The sequence below is a fragment of the Leopardus geoffroyi genome, chromosome C1, assembly GCF_018350155.1.
Source record: "Leopardus geoffroyi isolate Oge1 chromosome C1, O.geoffroyi_Oge1_pat1.0, whole genome shotgun sequence".
In the NCBI taxonomy this organism is placed as follows: Eukaryota; Metazoa; Chordata; class Mammalia; order Carnivora; family Felidae; genus Leopardus; species Leopardus geoffroyi.
The window spans coordinates 9,568,394-9,590,249 of NC_059328.1; the positions used below are offsets into that span (position 1 = coordinate 9,568,394).

The 21,856-nt window shown below is 55.3% G+C and overlaps 1 protein-coding gene across 1 annotated transcript in view; it reads right to left on the bottom strand.

Annotated features, from left to right (window-relative positions):
* The window catches only part of LRRC38 (leucine rich repeat containing 38), a 37,228-nt gene extending 17,401 nt beyond the window's left edge, over positions 1-19,827 (bottom strand). Inside the window, exon 1 of the mRNA XM_045475696.1 lies at positions 17,877-19,827. Coding sequence (XP_045331652.1) covers positions 17,877-18,534 — 658 coding nt within the window. The 5' untranslated portion in view covers positions 18,535-19,827. The remainder of the gene's footprint in view (positions 1-17,876) is intronic.
* Between the last annotated feature and the right edge of the window lie 2,029 nt (positions 19,828-21,856).

Below are 21,856 nucleotides of genomic sequence, written 5' to 3' on the forward strand. Positions count from 1 at the left end.
CATGGACTGCAAGGGAGTAGGGTGCTGGGAACGGCAGCTCTAATTTCCCGTAGTGCTGGCCTTTGTTCCCCACCGTAACTTTCATTAAATATGGGCTGCTGCATCAGGGGAAATTCCCAACTGTCCTCCCTGTCTCAGCCGCAGACACTCTGTCTGATTAAGCAATCAGCTCATTTCTACCAGGGGAAGATGCACCGGCAGCATGGGGTCAAGGGCTCCTGCTCGGTCCTGGCCCCACGGAGCATGTTCCGTAGAATGGGCAGCAGAGTGCAGTCGGTCCTGTGCCAGGATTGTGACTCCAGCCTGACTGGCAGCCCTGGACCTCAGGACACCCACATCGGTCACTGCACATGCACAGAAGATCGACAGACGCACAGTGCAGTTTTCCCAGCCTGTCCTCCTCCTGGTAAGAAATGAGCAGAGATGATCACCGAGGGCTGAAAATCTTATTCTCCGGGGAGGCAGGCGCTCACTTCCACTGCCACCACCCGCACCACCATCACTGCCATCATCTCGACTATCACCATTACTACTTCTACCACCTGACCCGTGTCTACCATCCCACCATGATGTCTCCCACCCGTCCCATGGCCACCATCTCTACCCTGATGTCCACCACCTGTCCCGGCCACCATGATGATGTCCACCACCCGTCCCATGGCCACCATCTCTACCCTGATGTCCACCACCTGTCCCGGCCACCATGATGATGTCCACCACCCGTCCCATGGCCACCATCTCTACCCTGATGTCCACCACCCGTCCCATGGCCACCATCTCTACCCTGATGTCCACCACCTGTCCCGGCCACCATGATGATGTCCACCACCCATCCCATGGCCACCATCTCTACCATGATGTCCACCACCTGTCCCGGCCACCATGATGATGTCTACCACCCGTCCCATGGCCACCATCTCTACCCTGATGTCCACCACCTGTCCCGGCCACCATGATGATGTCCACCACCCGTCCCATGGCCACCATCTCTACCATGATGTCCACCACCCGTCCCATGGCCACCATCTCTACCATGATGTCCACCACCCGTCCCATGGCCACCATCTCTACCCTGATGTCCACCACCTGTCCCATGGCCACCATGATGATGTCACCACCTGTCCCGTGTCCACCATCTCCACCATGAAACCACCTCCACCATTTCTACCACTCTCATCACTGCCACCTCAGTAGCAAACACTATTTGCTAGTGCTAGGGATATTCACCTGTGTCTAGTTATTATCGATGATCTAGTTAAAGAGAACCTTCTGGCAGGTTCCTCTGTGTGGGGAAGTCTAAGACTGGCCCCCGAGTCTGGTACCTCCCATACTTATAATGATCAATGTTCCACGTTGCCATGGAGTATTCAGGGACACCCACTGTGGCTCCCTCCCTGGACCTGTCCTTTGGAGTTCTCATTGCCCCAAGGAAATCTCTAACAGTGGGCCCACTGGCCAGGTGGGTACAGTGATGTGTTGAGCGTGTTGGGGGTAATGTGGGGCGTGCATGGGAAGTGGGCCCCTTCCAATTACACTGTTGAGATGACATTCGATAGGGAAGTCATATTTATTGCAACTCCTACTGTTTACCAGGAACTATGATGGGTTCACCATTATCAACTCACTTAATTCTCTTCCTCAACAGCCCTTTGGACCAGTGCTTCTCACAACGGCGGGTGATTTTGCCCCTCAGCAGGCATTTGGTGATATCTGGAGGTATCACCACCTTCTATCAGCAGAACTCATTTCAGCCTGCAAAACTGAAACCTTGTCCCCATTAAACACTAACTCCGCATTCCCCTGACCCTAGTCCCTAGCACCCTCCATTCCGTTTCTGTCTCTATGAATTTAATTCCTGTACAGTGCCTCACATAAGTGGAAGTTAGAGTGATTTTGTCCTTTTGTGACTGGCTTATTTCACTTGGTGTAGTGTCCCCAGGGTTCATCCCTGTCACAACAGGTGCCAGAATGTCCTTCTTTTAAGGCTGATTGATATCCCATTGTAAGGACAAGCCACATTTTGCTTGTCTATTCATCTATCGATGGACACTCGGGTTGGTTCTACCTTTTGGCTGTTGTGAATAATACCGCCATGGACTTGAATGCACAAATGTGAGGTATGTTTTAGATGCAGAGACCAGGGCTCAGAGAAGCTGTGTGGCTTTCCCAAAGTCACACAACTTGTCTGTGAGGGCCTGGGCTTAAAGGCAGACCTGGCCGTCACCAAAGCCCGTTCTCTCTCCGTCACACCATGGTGTCCTCAGGACCGTGTGGGCTCACGCACACAGTGGTCATTTCTGGAACTTCCCTGGGCCGCTATCGGGCAGACAATTTCATCCCAGTTGCGAAACTCGCCTTCATGTCTCCCCGTCTCCGTTCACCGGTGCCACCTTCCCTCTCTGTCTAGGCCCCATCCATCCTTCGCTCTCAGCATGTGAGACCTGCCTCTCTCTGGAGCTCCCCGGTGGCTGCTTACGATGGTCACCCCAGGACAGCTGCCCGCGACCTGCTGGCATTGACGCCTCAACCGTCTGTGAAACCAACACAGCAATTCTGGTTTTCTTGGGAAGTCAGGAATCAGATTGGATTTTTTTGTTATATTTATGAATCTGCCAGCAGCTAGGTGGCCAAGGGTAGACCTGAGGTCCCCGAAACAGACACCTCCCCTTGTAGTTTTCAGTAGATCCTAGCACTGTGACAACTGGTGTCACTGGGGCCAGAGTTGTGCCGCGTTTGGAAGTGACTGCGGGGTCAGGGGTCGGCAGGGGCTGGGGTTGGGGGGGGGTCATTAGAAACAACCTGTGCAGACAGAGAGGCCCTCACCTTTACTGACCCTCTGCTTTCACAGGTGGGGAAGACCCAGAGCGGTGCAGTTAAGTCCCTGCGGTAGACAGAAGAATGGCCCCAAAATGCCCATGCCCTAATCCCCGGAGTCTGTGACTATGTTACCTCAGACGCAAAAGGGACTTTCAAGATGTGTGATTAAGGTCTTGAGATGGGGAGAAAATCCTGATTATCCAGGCGGGCCCAGTGTCATCACCAGATTCCTTGTAAGACGGAGGTGGGAGGGCCGACCTCAAGGAGGAGATGTGACAGAGGTCACAGTGATGTGGCCCACGAGCCAAGAATGTGGGGCAGCCCGTTAAAGCTGGGAAAGGCCAAAGAAGCACAGCCATCTCAGGCTGTAAGACCTGATGTGTTTTTTTTTTTAATGTTTATTTACTGATTTTGAGAGGGATAGAGGGAGGGAGGGAGAGAGGAAGCTGGAGAAGGGCAGAGAGAGAGGGAGACAGAGAATCCCAAGCAGGCTCCACACTGTCAGCACAGAGCCCAACATGGGGCTTGAACTCCCAAACCGTGGGATCATGACTTGAGCCAAAACCAAGAGCCCGACACTTAACCGACAGAGCCCCTCAGGTGCCCCCATGAGACCTGTTTTGGACTTTAGTGCTACAGAACTGTAAGATTATAGATCTGTGGTAGCCTAAGACACTGATTTTGTGGTAATCTGTTACAGGAAACGAACACAAAACCAACACAGCCCCCAAGATCATACAGTGAGTCAGTGGCAGAGCCCTGCCTGGGAGCCGACCCTGAGTCCTGAGCACCTGCAGCGACACCGCGTATTGGTGGTTCGGTGTGAGCCTCCGGAACTGGGTCCCTGGGGAGGCGACACACGGGTGTTGATTTACAGCTGATAGTGATAACAGCTGGTGTTTATAATGGGTTTTCAGTGTATCAGGCACTGTGCTAAGCCCATTACAAGGGTTCTCTCTTTGACCCTCATGAGAGAGTCATGAATACTATTATTGTCCATATTTTATACATGAGAAAACTGAAGCCAAGAGAGGTGAAGTGATCTGCCCAGGCTCACCCAGCTAATAAATACAGGAGCGGGGTTCAAATGGTGGGGGCTCTCGATGCAAAGCCTGAGTTCTCAGTCAGGGTGCCACATCCCCATCTGGTGAGTGATGAGCGATATGAGACCAGAGCACCAGCCCGGAACTGGGGGGCCTTGACCTTTGTCTGCTATTCACTAGTTTGCTGTGTGGCTTTGGGCACATCACTTGTTCTCTCTGAGCCATGTTTTCCTAACCGAAAATGAAGAAAGATACACCAGAAAACTCTATAATCTAAGCTTGTTGAGTTTTCTAGAATGTTCCCTCCAAGAGAGCAAAGTCACTGCCATGTCCTTCACTTGGCGCTGAATTTGTTTTCACAGATGTTTGGTCTGCTCTGGTTTCTGCTAAGACATTCAGGTCCTCTTTGGATTCAGGCCAGGTTCTGAATCTGGAAAGCTCACTGACTAAGTGGGGTTCTGAGCTCAAAACAGAGGCTCTGGACCCGAGAGGATGGGCTCGTAGAGAAGGTACCCTGGTTTCTGACATGAGATTTGAGAAGCTGTGCAGTGACCGCTGACAAGGACCCTGGAGCCATACCTCCACTCTGGCTGGCGTCCTGGGCCAAGTTACATTAACCTGCCTGTGCCTTGGCTTTCTCATCTGTAAAACGGGGTGATGCCGCCTGGAAACATTCTCCCTGGAAGACACCAACAGACTTGGAGCTATGCCACCCACTGCAGTAGCCACTGGCCACATGTCGAGAAGTTGATACACGGCCAGTCTGCAGGAGATGTGCTGTAGGTGTGAACTACACCCCAGATTTTGAAGCCTTAGTGTGAAAAAAGCAACAGGAAAATATCTCACGAATGACTTTTCTACTGATTCCAAGTTGAAAAAAAATAACATTCCAGATATGCTGGATTAAATGAAATATTAAAATTAATGTCACCCGCTCATTTGTGGCTCACTTTGTCTTTTCACTGGGTGGAGCTACCATAGGGTGCTTAGCTCAGTGCCGGGACACGGTAAGACACAAAATAAGCCATGGGGGCATCCTGCTCAAGGCAGGGGGCAGGGACAACCCCCAGTGAAATAAACAAGAGGCCGATTTGCACCTTGAGGGCTTATGTCCCCAACATGCAAACAGAGTGAAGCAATTTGCTTCGATGTCATAAAATCGTCCTAAAATCTGACGGCCGGACACCATTTTGGAGGCTATTCAACCCCAGCTCCTGGGGGTTTGCTGGTAATCCTTGGCGATCCTTGGCCTGTGGACCTTGACCTCTGCCTTCATCATTACATGCCTTCTCCCTTCCAGCCTGTGTCCAAATTTCCCCTTTTCATGAGGGCATCATTCGTGTTCATCCTTTAGGGCCCACCCTACTGACCTTATCCTGACTAGATACATCTGCAACGACCCTTGTATTAATCACGTTTCTGACATCTTAGGGCCTTGCTGCCTGGGGAGCGACGGCCCCTCCCAGGGTTAGCCAATTCCTAGAGACAGAAAGTCAACAACCAGCTCGACAGCACACCTTTGATATGCAAACTGACTGGTCCACACCCCCACCCACCTTTTCCTGTCAGACTCTTGCGGTCTGGAACACCGTCTCCCGCCCTGGATGACACCAGGGCCAGGGACCTGATGACTGGGGACCACCCCTAAAGCGCCCAGCCTGCCCCAATTCTTCAAACAAGCCAACTCCAAACCTGCCAGCCCGTCTACCCTGCCCCTTCCTCCTGCAAAAAACACACTAAAGATTCTTGCCTGCACCTTCCCGTTACCCCCTCTGCCCCTTGACCATCCCTGGTGCCTCCCAGGGCGGTCCTGCGTGGCATCCACACTTCCTCTTTGTAGAGATCTGTGAGTGCTAAGCGTCCTCCTTCGTGACGGTCATTTCTGTGTCTGCAGGTCTTACCGGGCCCGATTAAAACAAATCCCAGCGACATTTAAAACAACCCTATCTCAGGGCACCTGGGTGGCTCCGTGGGTTAAGCGTCCGACTTCGGCTCAGGTCATGATCTCATGGTGTGTGAGTTCGAGCCCCGCGTCAGGCTCTGTGCCGACAGCTTGGAGCCTGCTTCCGACCCTATCTCCAAATAAAGTCATAGTCTGAGTTACGGAGGGTCAGGACTTGCACACCTGATTTTGGGGAAACATAATTTAGCCCACAGCATTCTCTTTCTCTTTCCATTCCTTGCGGAAGAATCTGCAAGAGCTCCTCAAGTCAGGGTCCCAGCAGGCGAGCATGGCCCACCCGCATGGGTTATTGGACGGGAATCTAACCGAGGGGCTGTTTACAAAGGTGTGGACTGGCCTCCAGAAGTCAGCAAGGGGCAGTGAGGTAGCCAGGGCTCTGCCAGGGGGACGGGGCGGCCTTACCTGACAGGATAAAGGGATAACCTGGCGAGGCGGGAGAGCTGCGGCTAACGCAGATGTGTGCACCTATCTGTCACGTGCTGTATTAAAAATAAAGGTAAGGTGGGGGAGGGGGAACATAATACTTCCCCACTGCACCAACATGGAAAAGCACACAGAGGAAAAGAAATAAATTAAAAACTCTATGACATTCTGGAAAAGGCCAGATGATAGAGACAGTAAAAAAAAAAAAAAAAAAAAAAAAAAGTGTTTCCCAGACAGGGGTTTCGGGAGGAATAAATCCATGCAGCGCAGGACGTTTTTAGGACAGTGAAATTCCCTGTGTGATACCACGATGGTGGGTACATGACATTATCCATTTGTCCAACCCATAGGATGTACATCACAAAGAGTGAACCTGGTGTAAGCTGTGGACTTTAGTTAATAATAATGTAATAGTATCATCAGTTCCTCTATTGTGACAAATGGGCCAGACTAATGCAAGGTGTCAGTAATAGGGAACTGAGCCGGAAGGGGTTTATGGGATCTCTCCGTATCATCTGCTTTATTTTCCATAAACCTGTAACTGCTCTAAAAAAGTCTATTAATTATTTCTTAAAATAAAATAAAACAACTCTTTCACCCAGAGAAAAATCACCAGTGGCACTTGGCTGCCTCCCTTTTCCACTCATTTTCCCGTGGGACCTGGTTCTTTCTCCCGGCCTCCCCGGGGGCTCCCCACAAGCTTCCCCAGCCTCCCCGCTCCTGCACTGGCTGGGCAATCTTTTCTCTCCGCACCACCCCCTCCCTCTGCTCCCGTCCCCACCAACGAACATTAGAGCTTTTCCATCATCCAGCAGTTTCTGTGACCTGGAACGTCCGCCCTCTCTCCTGTGTCCCATCAAGGGGGTACAGAGCGTTGGCTGCTGGTCGCTGTTCTGTGGTTCTGTCCAGGGGGCTGAAGACCTAGAAAGCATTGTCTTGTCATTTTACTGGGTTGACAATGGCCCTTCTCTTTCGCAAATGCTCCCCAATTTTCTTCTAAAGCTTTTTCCTGTCAGTATTTCCCTGATGACCCGGGGGAGGGTGGGAGGACAGACGAAGAAACCAAAGCCCAGAAGAGTTAGCGACCTGCCCAAGTCAAGGGGGTGGCACTGGGGGCAGGATGTCCTGACCTCGGCTCTAAGCTCCCAGCCCCTCAGCGTGACCGTGGGCAACTTTCATTTCTGATGCAGACAATCATTTGTGGTGGCTGTGTTTAAAAACAGATATTGTCTCGTTGGCATCTTGTGAAAAAGCAACGCTATCCTGATAACTTTGGGGGGGGGGTCTTTTTAAAAATTTTTATTTATTTTTGGGAAAGAGAGCACAAGTGGGGGGGAGCAGAGAGAGAGAGAGAGAGACAGAGACAGAGACAGAGAATCCCAAGCACGCTTTGCACGGTCAGTGCAGAGCCCGACACGGGGCTCGAACTCATAAACCGTGAGATCATGACCTGAGCCGAAATCAAGAGTCAGACACTTAACCGACCGCAGCACCGAAGCGCCCCTAACTTTGGGGGGTCTTTTCTTGATATCGAGAGGGAGAAGAGGGGAAAATACTCTTGTACCTCCTTATTTAAAAGACAGCTGCTGGCGGGTAGGACCTGTGGCAAGGGAACCCACCCCAGAGATTCTTGCTAGGAGCTGGGGTCTCTTTGGACCCCTCATCCTGTGACCTGGAGGAGGCTGACTCAGGAGGGAACAGAATCAGCCAGAATCAGAGCAAGAAGGAGTCCTCACTGCCATCTAGCCCGGGGGCCAAAGACCGGAAGTCAGTCGGAGGAACGCAGCCACCAGTTTGTTTGGGGAGTTCCAGCGGGTGTTCTAAATTATCTCTCATGTACGTGTTCTCTGGTTCTGCTCCCGCCCCACCTTCTTCAGTGACTCCCACCTGCTACCCCGAGGGGCCTCTGAGGCCATCTAGGGTCCCACTGACAGCTACAGATGCAGCCAGGACCGGGACCCTAATTCCTGCCTCTTTGGTTTGGGTTCACCTCTAAGGATCTTCCCTTTAATCCCGAGGGGTCTCATGCTCCCTCAAGGTCCTGACCCTTGCCCTTGGCATTTATGCCACGACCGGCCCAGAGGATGGGGGTCATGGGGCACCAGGGGCTCTTCGATCAGCAGCCTCTGGAGCGGACAGACAGGCCAGGCTGAGAGCCACCGGGAGGCTGTGCTGTAAAAACACACTGTCCACCTGTGTGGGTCACCAGACACTTGGGATTTGACCAGCCAGGCTGAAACCCAGTGGGATTTGTAAGGCTGTGTGCATACCTGGTCTGTGCATCAGCATTTCTATGATCTGCATAAAGAAAAAAAAAAAATAGCTCCTATGTGTGGTGGTGAAGGAAACTGCACTTTGAGCTTCTTCAGATGACGTCACTCGAGGTCAAAGGGCAGATGCCATCACCTGTATTTGACAGAGGGGACACTGGGACCCAGGAGCATCAGGGGATTTATCTGCCATCAGACAGTTAAGGGGAAGCACGGCCTCGGTCACAGATGCCTCACGGTGGCTGCCCAGCCCCCCACGCCCTGTCAGCCCCTGGGTACACCGCGGCTGTACCCCCAGCCGACTGGACTGAGAGGGACAGCTCCCAAACGGAGCCAGACACAGCCTCCTACGGGGACCTGGAAATCGGGACCGACAGAGCCCAGTCTCTCCCGCCCCCCGCTGGCCTCTTGAATGGAGCAGTCTGCTTTTGCCACGTGGATGAGGAAGTAGAGAGAGCCTGTCAGCACGTGTAGGGGAGAATAAGGAAGTGTGGGAGGCAGAGATGAGCGGGACAGAGGCCCTGTGCTCCCTGTGGCCTCCCAGGTCTCAGCCACAGCACTTCCTGGGGCCCGACGGCCTGGGACCCAGGCTTGCCGGTGACACCCCACATCCTCACCAGAACCCCTTCTGTTTGCTCCAGATGGAACCGGCTTCCGGTTCAGCTGAGATCAATGGCCTTGGTGACACAAACTCTGCCCACCGGCCGCTCACCTGCACCTTGCACAGCAGAGAATACCAGGGCACTAGTCGCCCCAGGACCCCCAGATGGCCGCCCCTTCGTCCTGCCAGCGGTGCCCCAGCAGAGAGGCGGGCACAGCTGCACCCCCCTCCTCCTTCACAGTGGAGAGCCCGAAGCTCAGGGGCCGGTGGGGTCTGACCGGGATCACACAGATCGGGTACAGGAACCCGCAGAACCTCCCTTCCAGGCCTCTGCCTTTGCTGAAAGATGCTCTGGATAGCCTTTGCTGACCACAGTCGGAGAGGCCTATGTGCTGAGGACAGAAGCCAAGGCCAGTGATCTCTGTGACAGAGGCCTTGGGCGCGTCTGCTCGCATATGCCCACGGCCCCACCGAGCCCCTTCTACGCTGGGCGTGGCCCCAGGTGCTGGGGACACAGCAGCGAGCATGCTGTTCTCTGGGAGCTCGCGTGTCTGCAGGGACACGAGACATCTCGTGGACAAGGTAGCGTGGACCTCGTGGGTGCTCTGACATAAACGCAACAGAGCTGGGCTGGGGTGGTGCGGGACTACCTAGGCAGGGGGGACAGGGGAGGTCTCGGAGGCGGGGGCGTCCGACTGGGGACCTGAAGGTGAGGGAGACACAGCCATCTGAGGAGGAAATGTCCTAGCGGGAGAGACAGCAGTAAGTTCAGGGTCCCGGTTGGACAGTGACACTTGGCGTGTTCCAGGGACAGCTGGGGGTCGGTGTGGCTGGGGTGGGGTGGGCAGGGACGGGGGAGCGGGTGGGGGTAGGTCTTCTGGGGCATGGGAGGGAGCTGGCTTGTTCTAAGCGCAGGGGAAGCCGTCGACCAAACATGCCACATCCCGTGCCAGCCTCTGGGGGTTCAAGGAGGAAAAAGACGCATCTCGTGTCCTCCGAACAGGCCACTCCTGTGACCTGGCAGTCTCAAGCAGTGGTCACAGAGACAGTACAGGATCCAATGAGGTCACACAGGAAAGGCTCCCAACCCAGCCTCGGGGGCCAGAGAGCTGGAGGCTGCGAGGCTAAGTAGGAACCAGAGACATAAAGAAGTAAAGGTGGGGGAGGGGAGGGAGGGCGGGAGGGTAGGATTGGGGACCTGTGACCGCTGCGGCAGAGCCCTGAGGGCAGGAGCCCAGGACAGCTCCCCAGGACCTGGGTCATGCACCCTGCGGTGGGCCTGTAACGCCCACGTTCAGGACAAACGTGCTATTCTGCAAATTGCGTCCCTTCCGGGTCCTCACGACAACTCACACAGGTCCGTGGAGGTCCTGCTGTGCTATCACTGACACAGCCAGCCCGAAGGTGACGAGGCCTGCCAAGCCCCCCCTTCCACACCACATCCAACACCACGAGATTCTGGGATAGCGGAAACTGGACGGGCCACTGGCTGGAAGGCTCACTCTTTGGGTATGTGAGTCAGCTGGCAGCCAGCTAACGGCAATCGGGGCCTCTCCGAAAAAAATCCCCAACTGTGTCCCCCAGGGCTGCCCTAGTTGGACAAGAAGGTAGGTCCGCCGTCCTACGTTGCCCAGCGATGAGGCTGCCCTTTGAGTTAACTGACAGAACGGCACAACCAATGTGACATTTCCAGAGAGATCCTGTGTTTGGGACAGAGCAGCAGGCCTCGGCCGGGCTCTCCTGGGAGCCAACAAGACAGGGCGAGGTGGCCTTGTGTCACGTTTTCGGCTCACTCTCCACCGGGACTGCAGACCCCGGTGCCCGTGAAAGCTGACGCTCGGCCCTGGATGCCGGTGGTGACGGGAGAGGTGTCACCCCGTGACTCTACTCTAAATAAGAGATGAGTTAAGAATACACCCGCTGGTCACAGGACGTGCACAGACCCGTCAAAGGCACGAGGGAGACCACCTGCCAAAGGGAAGAAGATCTCAGTCAACCTCCGCCAGGAACGTGGTTCTCAGGTGTATAAACATACCCAAAACATCCGCTCGAATGGTCAGATTAAAGAAAGAAGATGTCCCTGTTTTGTCTGCTGGGAAACAGGTTTAAAAATAATAACACATCACGCTGGGAAAGATGTGGCAAGACAGGTCTTCCTTGCCTGCCAATGGTGCCACCTCCCTAGGGTGCCATTAGGCAAAAAACGTATCCAGACCAAAAACGTATGGTTTAACCAAAAAACGTATGGTTAAAACAACCACAGACTTTCACCCTGCATTTCTGCTTCAAAGAATTTGCACCAAAGAAATGAAATACCAAGAAGCATCCACAAGCTTTACATGTGTGGGATGTTTAGATCAGCACTGTTTATATACCAAACAAACAAAAAAAAAAGATAAAAAGAAATAAATCACATTTCTGACAACAGGAGACAGGTTCAATGAATAGATCCATAAAATGACGTATTCCGTGGCCATTAAGGGTTACATTTTCGGGGCACCTGGGTGGTTCAGTCAGTTAAACATTTGACTCTTGGGGCGCCTGGGTGGCGCAGTCGGTTAAGCGTCCGACTTCAGCCAGGTCACGATCTCGCGGTCCGTGAGTTCGAGCCCCGCATTGGGCTCTGGGCTGATGGCTCAGAGCCTGGAGCCTGTTTCCGATTCTGTGTCTCCCTCTCTCTCTGCCCCTCCCCCGTTCATGCTCTGTCTCTCTCTGTCCCAAAAATAAATAAACGTTGAAAAAATAAATAAATAAACATCCGACTCTTGGTTTTGGCTCAGGTCATGATCTCACGGTTTGTGAGTTCAAGCCCCGCATCGGGCTCTGTGCTGACAGGGCAGGGCCTGCTTGGGATCCTCTCTCTCTGCCCCTCCCCAGCTTGTGTGCGCTTTCTCTCTCTCTCTCTCTCTGTCTCTTTCTCTCTCAAAATAAGTAAACTTAAAAAAAAAGTTACATCTTCTAAATCTTTTTTTTTTTTCATGTTTATTTAGTTTTGAGAGGCAGAACGTGAGCAGGGGAGGGGCAGAGAGAGAGGATCTGAAGTGGGTAGGCTCTGAGCTGTCAGCACAGAGCCGGATGCAGGGCTTGAACTCACGAACCATGAGATCATGACCTGAGCTGAATTCAGATGCTTAACCGAGCCACCCACGTGCCCCAGGTTACATTGTCAAAGTACTGTAATGACAGGAAACTCTCACAACCCAATAAGAGAAAAAAAAATCAGTAATAAGATCTATAATACCACAGCAATTTGTTTAAAACTATGTATGTGCATAAGAATACGACCGGAATAAAATACAGCAAAACTTTAGTAGTGGTGGGATTTCGGGTGGTTTCTATTTCCTTCACGATACTCATCTATATTCCCCACGTATACAAGGAGGCTGTTATATTATAATTGGGAAAATAGAACTGCTTTTATTTCTAAAGAAAAAGAAATAGAGTCACCTTGGAGTCACCTGCAGCCCCGAATTACCTCCAGCAAAGCGTCAGTTTTCGTCCCTTTCGCTGAAACATTGTTTACTTTGTCAGTATGACAAGACGTCCCCACTCGTCTGACCAAGCCAGGCCCTCATTATGTCTGACATGAGAAAAGGAAGTAGGTTACCGGCAAGTGGGGGCAGCTCCCCCAGCGAGCAGTGAGTCGGGGCTGGAAGGAGGGGTGAGTCATGTCACTCGTCCAGGACCTTGCCTGTCACAACACTCCTTCCTAGAGAGGGCTCGGGGACCCCCAGGAGCTGAGCCCCCCAAACGCTTGGATACTCCAGGCACTATAGTGGACCTTCTCTAGGAGGCTGCCCACGCAGGGGACCAGGGTTACAGACCCAAAGCGTGACCTGTGGCCCCCCTGTCCCCCTTCCCACCCCCAGCCCTTCCCTCCCTATAGCTGCCTGTGTCAAGGCCTTGGGGTACAAGATAAGCTCAGATCTCTTCGCTGGGACCGGGGGCTGTGACCTGCCGGCCACGTGCACCGTGGTTAGAGACGGTGAAAGAAGGTGTCTAGGCAATTTGGCCTCCACCTGGGACCCGCATGTGCCTTTGACGCACTCTGGGGCGTGGTGAGGGTTGTGGACAGTCCGCGGGCTCCACGCACCTCCAAAGTGGAGCACAGACACAGCCCCTTGCCTGTCCCTAGGGTTTCTCAAACCCAGCAGCCTTTCCTCCCTGTGGCTCCCAGAGCTAGGCTGGGGACAGGTGAGGCGTCCTGGGAGCCCCGAGTCCTGAGTCCTCTGCCCCCACCCTACTACACAGAGACCACAGCCCCCTAGATTCCAGCAGAGGACTCTCTAGAGGGACCTGGCCTCCCCTCACCTCAACTTCCTGATCCTTGATGAGGCCAGGATTCCCCTTCCTTGCAACCATCGAATTTTAGAGTTGGAAGGAGCCTTAAAGTCCTCCTATCCACTCCTTTGTTCACAAAAGAAAAATCTGAGATACTGGCACACAGCTAATGAGCTGCTTACTGACCCAAGACAAGACCTTGGGTTTCTAGAGATGCAGAGGCCCTCCAGGGCTCCTCCCACCTGCAGGGGCCTCCGTGTATACCGAAAGCCCCAGGGCAGGGGGTTAAAAATGCAGACCTTGGGCCCCTACCTGCAGCGGCCTACTCAGCAGGCCTGGGGGCCCAAGAATCTCCTTTTCCACCAAGCTCCCTTGTGTCTTCATTCCCAATCCATCTCGCTGGGCTGCTAAAGAGACCAGGTGCTGGGCCAGCATGAAGCTTTAAAGCTCAAGGGTGTTACCTTGCTGCTCCCCTCTTTCCAGACACTCCCACCCTCTGCCTCTCTACCACGCGGCTCGCCTGAGTGGTTGCCGAGGACTCTTGCTTCCAGGTCTGGAGTCCTTTCTACCTAAAGAGGGATGGTCACTGTCCCCTTGGCAACACACTGTCCCAACCTGCCCGGAACCCACTGTCTCACCAGACCAGGTGCAGGATCTGGGGCTGGAAGGCCGGCCAGCTGTCACCACCCAGGGCAATCGGAGACCGGGGCGGGGGGGGGGGGGGGGCGGGGAGAGGGGGTTGGGGAAATTCTCACCCTCCTCCCTGATCTCTGCCCACCAGAAAGAATGAGGTGTAGGGTCAGGCACTCCTGAGTACAAACTCATCTCAGCCACTAACCACATGACCACAAACCGCCTCCTTGCATCTTGTTGGGTAAACTGTGGGCAAAGGCTCCTGCGGGGCCCAGTTGTATTAAAGGGGGTGGCACTCATAAACTACAAAGTGACACACACCGCAAGGTCAGGCCAGTTATGTCGAGCCAGGGTGGCTCAGTTATGCTGAATTTCAGAAAACAACAAATACCTTTGAGTGTAAGTATATCCCGGAGGCTGCGTGAGGCATACTTATACTAAAATATTATTCATTATTTATCTGAAGTTCAGAGTCAATTAGGCATCCTGGGGGAGGTGTCCCTTGGTTGTTTGTTTAGGTTTGTCAGCTTTGTTTGTTTTGTTGCTAAGTTGGCTGATGGGCATTCCAGAAGGCATTCGGTCTCCTCTTCCTTCAGGCCCAGCCCCAGCCCGGCAGTCCCTCCTAAAGTCCCAGCCCCAGCCCTGACTAAACCCCAAAGGAGCCTGGATGGAGGGGACCCGTCATCCCCAACACGTCCCTTCCTCCTGGCTGTGGTGTGGTCTGTGAGGGAAGCTCTCCCATCAGCACAGCGGCCGCACGAGAGGTTCGCCTGGCGGATGAATGTATTTTTGTAAATGTCTGAGCCTGTCAAGGTCACTTGCTCTGCTCCTTTCTGCTTCTCTGGGGGAGGGGACAGCGAGGCGAGGAAAAGGCAATGAGGACAAGATCCCTTTGCTCCTGCCTTTGAACCCCCTCCCCCTGGGGGAGGCAGGGCACTTGTCTAGAAAACCCTGCAGCTTGGACTGACTCCACGAAGCCCGATTTTCCTCGGCAGGAAGTGGGTGGCCACATCGGGGCAGGGGGCTGGAAGCCTTGAGGGCCCCTGTGCCCCCCAGCTGTTGTTAATTCTCTGTGTCCTCACCTCTCCGGGCCTTCCTGTTAAAACAGGATAATAACAACAGCACTAACACTTCCACAGGATTGCTGGGTGCCGGGCACTGTTCTTGGTGTTTCATAAACCAAACCTCTTTAATCCTCCCAATAACCCTAGGAGGTGGGTGCTAGGCATCATGTCCATTTCACAGAGGAGGAAACCAAGGTCACCCAACTAGCAAGAAGTCCAGGCAGGATTTGGGCCCAGTCTGGTTCCTCGGCCACGCTGCCCTGAGCCTCTGCGAAGACGCAAGGCGGGAGGAGGAGCGACGGGGCGGCTGGCTTCCAGAGAGCACCCTTGCTGTGCTAAGCACCGCCGCGCCCTCGCCAGAACCGACCTTCTTCAAACCTCACCGCAAACGACGCGGGGGACACTCTTACTGCATTCTGAAGGCAGAGGCAAGGGAAACTGAGGCTCAGAGAGAAACGTGAGTCAAAATCGGAACTCAGCTCTCTTGCGGCGAGGCCCCAGGCTAGTTCCCTCGCCATGCACCCCACTGTGGTTCGCGGTTCTCAGGACGCCATTCTGGCCACGCTCACGGCAGCCCCCATGGAGACCACGCGCTCCCTCCTCGCTGCCTCTGTCCTCTCCCCGCTGAACCAGACCGACCGTCAACCAGGGCCCGGACACTGCTCCTTGCTCTGAACCTGTCCATCCTTTCCCCCGGCCACACATCCCCATCTGGTGTCCCTTTTCTTCCCTCTATCACAGACCCTGGGAGGAATAGCACCTTGCAGTCTCACTGCTCTCTACTTTCGCCCACATTATCTGGTTTTGATCCGGACGACCACGCGGTCAGATGGGCCACCCTGCGTTACCCGTGTCCCAATTTCACATGGGAGGAAGACAGGGCTCAAAAAAGTTAAGGGACCTGGCCAGACTCACCCGGTTTTTTACACCGGGACTCAAACCTGTGTCTTCTGACTCTACATCCAGAGTTCTGTAGACACCTCAGGGGTCAATCAAAGCTCTTTCTTTCTTTCTTTCTTTCTTTCTTTCTTTCTTTCTTTCTTTCAATGTTTACTTATTTTTTGAGAGACGCAGAGAATGAGAGCATGAGCAGGGGAAGGGAGGAGAGAGAGAGGGAGACACAGAATCTGAAGCAGGCTCCAGGCTCCGAGCTGTCAGCACAGAGCCCGACGTGGGGCTCAAACCCACAAACTGCGAGATCATGACCTGAGCCGAAGTCGAACACTCAACCGACTGAGCCACCCAGGTGGCCCTCAAGCAAAGCCCTTTAGAGATGAGGAGTCTGAAACCCAGACAGGGTACGTGCCCTGTGCGAGGTCACAGCCATCCGTGGCAGAAGTGAGACTGAAATCTAGAGCCTCCAACTCTATAACACCTTGCCCTCGTGCAAGTGGAACCAATTATGCCAACTCAACTACTAACAGGGCTTAGGGAGGCCAACTCCACCCAAAAGCAAAGGCAGGAGCGGTGAGAAGCAGGGCGTACCGCCATCCCACAATGACGTTTTTATCTGGACATTCCTGTCTCCCGGAGGTGGGGAGGTGGGGAGAACCAGGCAGCTGAGTGAAGGCAGGTCAGATCTGCTTAGGACTTGCTCACGTGGCGGAGCCGGCCTAGGCTGAAAATGCCAGCTCAGGGGCCTGCGTCTGCTGGGGAGTGATTGCCCCCGACGCCTGGGGGCTGTGCTTAGGAAAGTCTGGAGTGAATAAGGGATCACAGGAATTCAGGGCATAGACGAGCAACGACCTTGAAATGGCAAGACATGGAAAAAAGATACACCAAAGCGAAACCCACATCTCTGTCACCTATTCTAACGTGTGACTTACAGCTCTGGGTCCCACTGTGCCAAAGCCTTGGGGGCAAGGTGGGAGGCTTCGCAAGGTCACTGCTAGGACTGATGCTTACATGCTCGCCAGTGGAACACTGGAATCCACTGAGGGTAGGGACATTCTGCCTGCTCCCCATCCTGGGGCTCATCTCTGTGGATGCCGGGGTCCCCTCTTCTCAGCTCTGCCTCGCTTCCTTCCGCTGGCCTTAGCAGGGCCCCTTAACTTCTGTGCCCGCTGTGTCCCCATCTGCCAGAGGGGTCCGTATGTCCATGTCGCCACTGGAAAAGCACGCCAGGAAAGGAAAGGGGGCACCGGCCTGCAAGGTTTTTGTTCCGCTATTTCACATCTGGGCTGCAAAGCCCCAGAACTGCAAATCTTTACTGCATCACTGGCTGTTAGCAGGCTGCCATCACTCCTCACCAGAAAGACCTCTCATCCCACTCAGACACCAGAGCTGAGAAACAGACCTGCTCAGGCTCTGGAGGCTGCCGGAGTGCCCTCAGAATTGGCTGGATCCTTCCACGTTCAGCGTAGCGAGGACAGCACTCAGCTCTTTCCCACACGGGAGGGCGTTTTGCCCTTAGGAGGGGCCCCTAAATAATCTGTACCCACCAGGACTAGGACCCAAAGCCCGATGAGTCCATCTCGGACGTGGGTAACAGAGGGATGGTAGGTCCCTAACTTTGGAAAGTGAGTTGTTGGAGAAACAGGTGTAGAAGCATGGCATCCGGGCCCAGAAACCCCAGAGAGTCCAGATGTGAGACGGCCCACCTGCTGTCCCCGGCAGACCTCCGGGCAACGTTCAGGCTGGGAACCTGCCTGCGCGACACTCCTGGGGCAGTTGCTCTGAAGCACCCAGTCACCCCCCCCCCCCTCGTCCGGGCCGGACCCGAGGCCGCCTGCTCCCTCCCCGTCACCCCCGCCCAGGGTACAGTCCCCCCTGCAGGCTCACCTTTGGGCAGCTTGGACGCGTTCTCCTGGATCCAGGAGAAGAGGTGGGCGAAGTCGCAGTCGCAGAGCCAGGGGTTGCCGTCCAGACGCAGGGTGCGCAGCGCGGGCAGCGCGGCCAGGGTGGCCACGTTGAGGCTGCGCAGGTTGTTGTCGTTGAGCTCCAGCACCTGCAGCGACTCCAGCGTCTCGAAGGCGGCCTCGTGCACGCCCGTCAGGTTGTTGTTGGCCAGGCTCAGCTTGACCAGCCTCCCGGCCGAGCGGAAGGCGCCGGCGCCCAGCTGGGTCAGGTTGTTGTAGCTGAGGTCGAGGAAGGCCAGCTTGGCCGAGCCGCTGAACGTGCCCTCCTCCAGCGAGCGCAGCGAGTTGTTCCTGAAGTCCAGGTAGACCAGGTCGCCATAGAAAATGAAGAAGTCCTCGGGGATGTGCTGGATGCGGTTGCCGGCCACCAGCAGCTTGCGCACGTCCAGGGGGAAAGGGTCGGGCACGCTGGGCAGCCCGCGGTCGCGGCAGTCCACGGTGTGCGGGTCGGTGCAGGCGCAGCCCGCGGGGCACGCGTGCCCGGGCCGGAGCAGTAGCAGCAGGAGGAGGCTGCGGACGCCGAGCGCGGCGGCGGCGGCGGGGGCGCCGGAGGGGGCGCGGGGGACGGCGCGGGGGCGCATGGCCGGGGGGGACCCGCGCGAGCCGCGGCTACGCGGACGTGGCTCTCGGGGCGAGCCCTCCCGGCGCGGGGCGGTGCGCGGGGCCCCGGGCGGCCGGGCGCTGGGAGCTGGAGGGCGGCCGGGGCGGGGAGGGCGTGCGCCCGGGCGCGCGGGGGCGACCGAGCGCGACGCGGACGGACTGGGGGAGTCCGGGGCGGCGGGGACGCACAGGGGAGAGTCGGGGAGGGAGGGGCGAGGACTCGCGAAGGACTTACCCGGACAGGAAATTAACCCGCTGGAAAATCCCAGGGAGAGGCGGGAGCGATAGAGGTTGCCGAGGGGACTTCGCCGAAGCGGCCCCACCCGGGGCCGCTTGTTTTCTGAGACCCGGCAATAAGACCTGTCGCTGGGACTTGCCAGGAGCGCGCTCGACGACTAAGTTCGGTTACGGAGCGCCCCCCACCCCGGCGATTTCCAGAGGGCGTGTGGGGGGCGTGCGCCCGCCTGGTGCCTAAGCGCGCTCCCCGGGCGCCAGCCCGGTTGCCAGAGGGAACGCGGCCTGGGCCCCTCTGGCTCTGCGCCCCGGGGGCAGTCCCCGCGGGCTCTGGGGGGGCCAAGCCAGGAGCTGCTGACCTAGGGTTGGGCGGGGCTCCAGAGTGGCTCGTTTTCCTGCCTCACTCCGCCCACCCGCACTCGACCCATCTCAGGGAGGCACTCGGGGTCAGTGAGGCGGGCAGCTGCCTGCCCCACCCCCCTCCCCCCTCGCTGTGGCCCAAAAGGAAGCCAGGGCCAGTCAGCGCTTTCCATGCTGGCTGGAGCTTGTCGGGAACAGGAATCCCCCTTGGCAGGATCCGACCTGGCTGCTGGTCTGCCCGAGGCCCAGCGGAGAGGCACTGTGGCCTGGGGTCAGAGACCTGGCTCCCCAGGGGTGTGGCCTCAGTTCCAGTGCCTCCGCCTCTCTGGACCCCGCGTAAAATTGGAGAAGGTGATAGGTATGATACTGGCAGGAGATTTCCCTCCTGGGGAAACTACTCCCCAAGCAAACTCTTTCCCCCACCCCCGCTCATTTCAGAAATGTTGGAGAGGTCCCCAGAGAACCACCTGGAGATTGTCTTGCTGTTGGCTCTCTTGATCCAAATACGCTGGAATTGATAAGCTCCCACTGAACCAAAATAACCCAGGGAACAGCTGTTGGGCAACAGGCCCCCGGAGACCCTGCCCTGGTCCCTGGCCCGACACAGACTGGCGGAGGCTCAGATTCTAAAACCGTAAGAGCTAAGCCTCAGCCTTTTTCCAAAGGTACATGCAGTCTTGATGCCTTCCGATGGATCAAAAACCTGAGCCTCTGGGGCTGAGCCACCAGCTCAACAGATGACAAGTGTTTGCAGAAGACCAGGGCGTGGTGGCGGGTGGGGGTGGGGGGTGGGGAGCGGTCATGGATAAGAGTTCCAGGGAACAGCTCTTGGGGCCCTGCAGCTCTTTTCTCTGCTTGTACTCCAGGCCACCATTCCAGACCTCCCGAATCCTCTGTGCCCCTACTTTTCCAGGGTCCCCCGCTTGCCTTTATCATCCCCAGGTGCAGGGGTTCAGCCCCCGCTCTGGCATCATCCCCTTGAAGAGGCAGGTGCAGGGAGAAATAATCCGAATCCTCCTAGAGTGGGTGAGAGTACCCCAGGCTGCATAAATGAGGTAGTATTTTAATGTCAGACAAAGCACAGGCAGGTGGCAGAATAGACAGGTCCCCTTGTTGCAACTCTCCGGGAACACCCTGCACCGATCTGTTACCTCCTCCACCTTTCCAGTCTCAGGCTTGGTTCCGGCTGCTCACTGCAGTCCCCAGGAGAACCCGTTTGTCACCGGGTTGAGCCCTCAGCGTCCTTGCTTTGGGACACCTGCATTTGGTGGCGGCCAGCTTGCGAGTGTGTCTCAGTGTGTGCCAGCCATTCCTACCAAAGTAGTGTGGTTGCTGGAAGCCTGGCCTGGGAGTCAGGCTCCTGGCCCCGGTCCTGGCCCCACCACGAGCCACAGAAACTTTCACGGGCCCCTTGATGTCTCTGGGGAAGTACTTCTTCGCCTGGGGTCCTTGGGCCCCTTGATGGTGAACTCTTTTCAGAGTTTTGTAAAACTCTGGTGAGAACTGGACCTTTACCTGTGAAGAGGTCACCCGGAGCCAATGCTGGAATTCTTGGTGACGAACTTGACGGTAGCCCTAGTTCTTTTGTGCAGAGCAGAAACTGGCACTCATGGATGACTTTGATGAACGAAAACAGAGATGCATTCCTACTTAATAAATGCAGAGTATTTACTTAGCAAGGGCTTGCAAAACGGAGATGCAGGGTGGTAGGTAACCTAACAAAAGGGGCTCCCGGTAATGAAAAATGTTGAGAAATACCCCCTCCTGGCCTGGATTTCCTCATCGTGAAACCAGGGAGAAAATAATTTCCCTCTCCTCTTCCACAGACTATGTAAGGCCCACGTGGGGAAATACCGGGAGGGGACGTGATCTGAAGCGTATTTAGAGGAACGCTACATTAAAAAGTGGCCGTAAGTCTCACTATGGCAGGAACTCTTTGCTTCTTGCTTTGAGTGTTCCCCCAAAGTCCCTCGAATCTAAATCTAAGCCTTTTTCATTAATGTCAGTGGGAGAAGACTCTGTTGGGGTTTGTGGGGAGCAGGGAGGGGCCCCTAATGTCCCAGGACTCCTATGCCTTGGGGAAATGCAAACTTTGCCACCTCTGATTTTCCCCAGGCAAAGAAAACATAGCTGTGACCTCAGCAAGGTCACACGGTGAGTCAGTGATAGCTGCTGGAAATAGAACACAGGCATCCAGACTCCCCAGCTGCTCTGCTCACCCTGCTCCTGCCCCAGGAAGGGGGCCTCTTGCAACCTGAGGGAAAATGTTGCAGGTGACAGGGACAGACCTTCAGAGACTGTCAGCCAGCTCCTTCTTTGTGATTCCTATTCAAGAGGTGGCAAATACCCAAGGTATTCTGATGTGTTCAAAACCTGATGTCATGCCTTCCCCAACTAGCCAAGCAGAGCTCCCCACTCCTCCTGTGCTCCCGGAGCCCTCCCCGCCTTGTTTTATAAGTGCCCCATATCTGTCTCCCCGTGAGGTTGGGTCTTGGGAAGCTATGTGGACAATGCCCTCCCCCCAGGAAATTTCCTATGTGGGGGCCTGCTCCCCGTAAACAGAAACAATCCAGTCATGAGGTTTTCTCCCTTTGGTTGGCAGACAGACCTCTAAATGAGCCAAAATCCCAGGCCCTAAATTGTAAGCAAGATGATGCCAGTATGGTATGTGCAGGAGTCTGAGTTTAGGAGCGGATGCTAGGTTTGAAT